We start from the raw sequence: 6,157 nt of genomic DNA, 5'->3' as shown, positions 1-6,157 counted from the left end.
GACACAGAAAGAAAATTATTACATTGTATCGAGGACTCAAGGCCAAATGCTGTGTAGGGTGGGCATGCCTTCATACTCCTAGTCCTGGGCAGAGTCAATGTTGCTGCTCTTGTCACTTGGCTTGGAGTGAGGGGCCAATTCTTGAGTTGGATGCATTTAACTGAATTTTTCAATCTATCTTTTTATCCAGTACAGACCTCAGAATAAGATAATCAACTAAAGGAGGGCATGTGAGAAGATAAAAATAAGAGAACGAAGCATATGAATGTGTACAGCAAGACAAAGCTAAAATCCTGCAACTACAGGAGTTATACACACAATTGTTTATTCTCAAGGTGATTACAAAAACCCAGGAGAAGATGAGCTGCAAGCCCACAGCCAGCCAGAATCTGGCTGGGATGCTCACCCTGCACTTGCTAGAAACAGCCAGGAGCTGACTGTGTGCACCAGCTGGAGCAGAGCTGAAGCCTCTTCCTCCAAGGAGAGCAAAGCTGGCTAGGAGCACCTCTCACCACACGGCAGCACCCACAACCTACCACGAGGAAATGTGATCTCCCCCTGCTCCCACCACCACCTCGATGCTCCTGGGCCCAAACAACAGGAACCTGAGTCTGGAGGGTGCAGATGAGCACTGGCACTTTTCATCTTCATTCTGAGAGGCAGCATTTTTAGCTGCAAAAGCGGTGCAGGGAGGTGGAAGCAGCTTTGTGAGTACATATGAAGCAAAAAAAAAAAAAAAAAGGTCACATAATCTCTTGGAGTTGTCTGCAGCCCGTCTGCACCAGCACCAGGGAGGGTTTATCCCCACCAGAGGCAATTCAGGGTTAGTCCCCACAGGTTTGAGGCTCATCTGTAACTTGCTTAAAAAAAATAGTGGAGGGGCAGCCAAGTGTATGAAGGCACAGAAATCATGATATCCAGGTGGGATAACCAGGGGAGAAATACTCCTTATTTTACAGTCTGTGCTATGTAACAGCAGCTCAGAGCTTCAGGTCCAGCCCACTGATCACTTCTCTGGCCCCTCTTCAGCTCAGGAGGGTGCAGTAAAATTGATTACAGACGTCAGATTTGGTCACAAAGTGGTTGTAGCCCTTCAGGCAATCCATCCTTCCCTTCCAGAAACAAAGTCCAAGCTAAAGTAAAGCAAAGCAGCTCCTTCCCCTCTGCCTCTCTGTGGATGGGGTTGCTACAGGCTTCCTCCTCCTCCACCTTTTGCTGCTCCTCACTCAGTTTAGGCTTTCCCAGCCTGCAGGAGACCTTCCCTTCTCCTGGCTGACACAGATTCCCACTAAACTCCTTCAGCCACTGGGGGCCCAGATCCTTCAGCCACTGCCACCACCTTGCACACACATGCCCTGCTCAGCAAGAGGAGAATTTTTACAGTTCATTAAGATTTTGAAGAAGAGCTGCTGCACAGGAAAACCTTAATTTCTTGGTGCTGTTTGGAGCAGGGGTGCTCCCACTCCTGTTGGGTAGCTGACAGATGCTTGGAGCACTCAGTTGTCCTTCCTCAAGCTGAATGGTGTCAGAGGTGCAGCTGCACACGTGGGAATAGGAATAAGTGGCAGAAACAAGGGTTAAGTATTACCTATCAACATTGACAGACATTAGTTTATTTGCCTCTTCCTCCTCAGAAGTGTCTGGGTGCTCCATCCACATTGAAGGTAGACATTGCATCCAGCACTTTGCATTTCAATTGATGGAGAATACGAATAGCATCAGATTGCTCAGGACATTATCTTTTGCTATTTTGATTTCAAAAGTGAAAGCTACCAAACCAGTAACATAAAGATCCTCTTATTACAGATAATAGGAATTGCTGCATTATTGCTCTGTCCTGCCACTTGTCGTAGTCAATGCCTTATTGCCTCTGAAGGAACTCTATCATGTAACTGCCTGTGCTGTGTTTGCACAGCTTATGAGAGCTATTACTGCCCTGAATTCCCTCTTTGGGCTGGCTGGGGACAGGAAAACTGACCTGATCAGGAAATGATGCTTGGTGAAAATGCTCTATAGTTTCCAAATTTTCCTGTTTAAAGGGAACAGCAAAATTCTCTTAGCTGAAAATTGGCCAATACTTCCCTATTCTTAGCAGAATACCTCCATTTCACTGTGAGATGTCCATTTTCTCCAGGGGAGGTAAAGTACTATGCTTCTTACACTGGCCTTTGAACTGATACATGATTTGAACTAAAATCTATCCTGAAGAGCCTTAAGTTTTAACTTGGAGGAGACAGCATCAGATAGCTGAGACACATGAAAATAACTTCAATGTTACCAATATTTACTATTAACTTTGAAGCATCAGGATGTGCTATGTCCACATGCTGTTAATATTACCCCACATGCCTTTGGGTCTGTGTTTGTACTAAGCATAGGTATGTTTCATTATAAATGTGTATTCCCTTGTCCCTGGTTTTGTTCCACTTGCTGTGTCCCAGGAGTGTGCCAAACACCTTAATCTGCTTAGCAGAGTCCTTTTCAGCTAGAGGACACTCTCTTCTACCTCTGAGCAAGGGAAGAGATGCAATGCCCAACTGTGGAATGGCACCAGAAAACACAAAGCTACCACAGCTGCTGGAGCCACGAGACCGAGTCTCTGATTCAGTGATTCATGGCTGTGAATTTCACAGATTCACTAAATATAGCTGGATGCTGATTCGTAACAGTAAATTGCTCCAGCCGGCAGGCTCAGGCGTCCTGCCTTTCCCCAGTGGCAGCTGATGGGCGAGAGTGCTCAGGAAGATACCTTCCCACTCCCAAAAACTGTGAAAGATGCGGCACTGGCACCAGCGCTGCTAAACCGTGTCTCGTATCTAACGCTCTGCCTACGCGACGAAGAACAGGGCACTCCAAAGATGCTCCGTCAATGCTGTGCACCACGAAACCCCGTTTGAGGTGAAAACGAGAACTACCGGGAGCGAAGCCTTTACTTCCCCTCCCCCTACCCCTGGCAGTGTCGGGGCGCCTCCCGGCGCGGGACGGGGAGTGACCCTATGGGCCGGGCTGCCCGGGCGGCAAAGCGGGAGCGGCTGCGCGGCCGTGCTCGCGGCTGCCATGCGTGCTTGGCGCGCCGGGGTTGCCCGCGCTCCCGCCGCGCACGGCTCTCCGCGCCTCCGCTCCACGCCGGCCGGGCCGGGCCGGGCAGGTGCGCGCTGTGGCTGCCGCTGCCCCGCTCGCAGGTAGGGCCGGCCGGCTGCGGGGTGCGCAGGAGTCCCTGTGCGCCTGTGTGGCGTGTGAGCGTGTGTGAGTGAGTGCGTGAGTGTGCGCTCCGCCCGGCCCCGGCAGGCTGTCGAGCCGCAGCGGCGGAGGCGGCGGCAGCAGCCGCGGAGGTACCGCCGGCTTTGACGGGAGGGCCCCGCACGACCGGGAGAGCCAGGGAACCCGGGAGGGCGGCGGAGAGGGCGGGAACGCGTCCCGGGGCAGCGCGGGGACAGCCGCGCCGCGGGCGGCGGGGCTGACCCACGGAGCCGCCGCGGAGCCCCGGGCAGCGGCGAGGCGGAGCGGCTCTCTCGTTGCAGGTGGCGGCGAACTGGATGCCTTTGGCGGGCGGAAGATGTGTCATGGGAAGCAGGCGAGCGGCGGCGGTGCCCTTCTGGCGGCGCGGCGGCGGCCGCTGGCCGCGGCGCTGTGGCTGCAGCTGGCACTGAGGCTCGGCCCGGGGCTGGCGGCGGGCGGTAAGTGAGTGAAGCGCCCTGGCCCCGTCCCCGGTCCCCTCCTCCGCTCGGCCGCGGCCCGCGCCACCCCATCCCTCAGTCGGCCTCGCAGCCCCGACCCGAGGGGAGCAGGGAAAGTCCCCCCCATGCGCCCCTCGCCCCCTCCCGTGCCCGCCGCGGGCGCGCAGCTTTTGGCAGCCTGCGTGGGGACCCCCGGCGGGAGGGAGCCTCACCTCGGCTAGGGAGCACTGGCTCTCTGTAAGTACAGCTTCATTTTGAAACAGCGTAATTTTTTGAATGTAAAGCGAAAAAAAAAAAAAAAAAAAAGCCTTGCCCCGCCGCGGTCCACTCAGACATGTCTTGGATGACTCTTAGTACGAAATCCCGGTGCAGCTGGGGAAAGGAATTTGGGGAGGAAGCTGGCGATTCGGGTTTGCAAATGCGACGTCCTTCAGCACTCTCCTAGTGGAGTAGCGACCCAGCCTTATTTGGGCTTTTTAACTTTATTTACCTTTTTTACACTCTCATTTTAATTACTGAGCCTGTGAGATATTTCAGGAGGTACTTTTAATTACAAAATTGTTTTAAATTGATTTCATAATTAGACTTAGATTACTGGAAAAGTCTTAAAGTAAACTGCTTTGCTGCAAAATGAACTTAGCTGTAATACGAGAGCAGTTTCACATTCCTACTCCAGCATGGTACTATATATTTATGTTGGGGGAATAAGCCATTTTATGATTGAATTGCATCACTAATGCCAGGCAGAGCCCAATATAAAAATTGCTTGGGCTTCTTCTCATGCCAAAGACTTATGCCAAAATTTTCTAACTTGAATGCCTAAAGCTACAACAGCTCTAGTCCAGACATGTTTTCTGTCACTGAATATGGACTTACAGGAATAGGGCTGAAGAGGGCTTCAAAAGGTCATCTTGTCCATCCTCCTCCTGATTCAGTCCTATTTTTCTCTCTGGAGATGATCATGCCATTTTCTAATAGAAATCCCGTGATTGCAGAAGTGATTCCAGCTAAAAAAACTTTTAAACTGTTGCAGTCACTACATATCCCACTGTAGAAATCAATGTCTTTTTACTTTTAAAATTTATTTTATTGCAACTGTGTAACTCTTGATTTCCTGGGCAGCTCATGTTTCAGTGTGGTGGTGCTATTCAGCCTGTCCTGTGTCTTTCTTGGGATTGGAGTTGTGTGTGCTCCTGTCCTTCTCTAACCTCCTTCTTATGGCTCCATTTATAAAAATGAAGCTGCTCCAAGGCCCCCTGCTCCCTGAAGCTCTGCATATCCCACAGTTTGATTGGGATCAAACACACTTATTTGGTTTGGTTGATTGATTGGGATCCCACAGCACTTATTTAGCCAATTAGTGCAAGAGGTTCTTCAAAATATGGTTTATATCTCCCTCAAATTGAATAGTTTTCATCCCAGCCTGCAATAAATTGTTGTGCAATGCTCATTGTTACTAATGCCACTGCCTCTCACCTCCATAGTGTAACTAATTCTGTATCAAATTTCATTTGTAAATCACTTTAGTATCTTTCAATAATTTGGGGGTATTTTTGGACTAGAGTCTAGGAAAAGGCAATGCACTGAACGATTGTGCATGGGCATAATCACCAGTGAAAAACATTTATTGCTGTTCTGATTATTGCTATTATTTTCCAATGTGGTTTTGCTCAGAAGGTAGGCACTGTATAAATCCCAGCAAAGGTACAGTCCCTTCATGTGGTAGAATGTATGGTTGTTGGGTTTCTTTCACCCTGAGTCATTCGAGTGGTAAAAATAATGAGCTGTGTAATTAGAACAGAGGACTGTGAATTAGCATCCCTCCTATTTTAGGCTCTGTTGTATCTGTGAGCAGGCTCACTGTACATATGTAGCTTGCTGTGTTTGCTGTGAGGGCTCAGGTTTTAGCTCCCCAGCCTGTGACCCAGAGTTTGGGAGCTCTGTAAGCAACTGTTGACCAAAGTTGTGATTTTCTAGGACCTTTGAAAATTTCGTTTCTGTAGGACTCTCATTTTATAGATTTGTGTATTTAGACTCAAGGCACGTGGCATTACTGACTTGTTTGGAAAATGTAGCTCCAGTTTCCTTCTATCTTCTCATTATCTGTTAAATAAGGACAATCATACTTCTCTCAGCAATTAGAAAAGACCTTTGATGACATTTAATTAAAATACTATGGAGGTGGAAAGAATTTGTTTCAAAAGCTTTAGAAAAACAGCACTGACAATATGCTGAAATAAAAACGACCTCACATATTAAAACATTAAAATGAATAATTTAGGGTAATTTTTTCTAAAAAGCAATCTACAGCTTATATTTTGGATCCCGTTTACAGCTTCTTCCCTTCCTTGGCAGATACCAGGATTTGTCTCCTGTAATAATCCTGTCATGACTTGTGTGACTCCGTCTATTTTATATCTGACTAAGCTCTATTGATTGTCACGTTCTACCATTTCACCCGAAATCAATACCACTTATAA

General features: G+C 48.7%; 1 protein-coding gene across 1 annotated transcript in view; it reads left to right on the top strand.

Annotated features, from left to right (window-relative positions):
* The first annotated feature begins 3,342 nt into the window (after positions 1-3,342).
* Positions 3,343-6,157, top strand: part of SUSD4 (sushi domain containing 4) — a 79,013-nt gene continuing 76,198 nt past the window's right edge. Inside the window, exon 1 of the mRNA XM_038131945.1 lies at positions 3,343-3,677. Within this exon, the coding sequence (XP_037987873.1) occupies positions 3,557-3,677 (121 nt within the window). The 5' untranslated portion in view covers positions 3,343-3,556. The remainder of the gene's footprint in view (positions 3,678-6,157) is intronic.

The sequence above is a fragment of the Motacilla alba genome, chromosome 3 (genome assembly GCF_015832195.1).
Source record: "Motacilla alba alba isolate MOTALB_02 chromosome 3, Motacilla_alba_V1.0_pri, whole genome shotgun sequence".
NCBI classification, from domain to species: Eukaryota; Metazoa; Chordata; class Aves; order Passeriformes; family Motacillidae; genus Motacilla; species Motacilla alba.
Note: the sequence above shows the minus strand (reverse complement) of the source record. Positions and strands in the feature narration are given on the sequence as shown.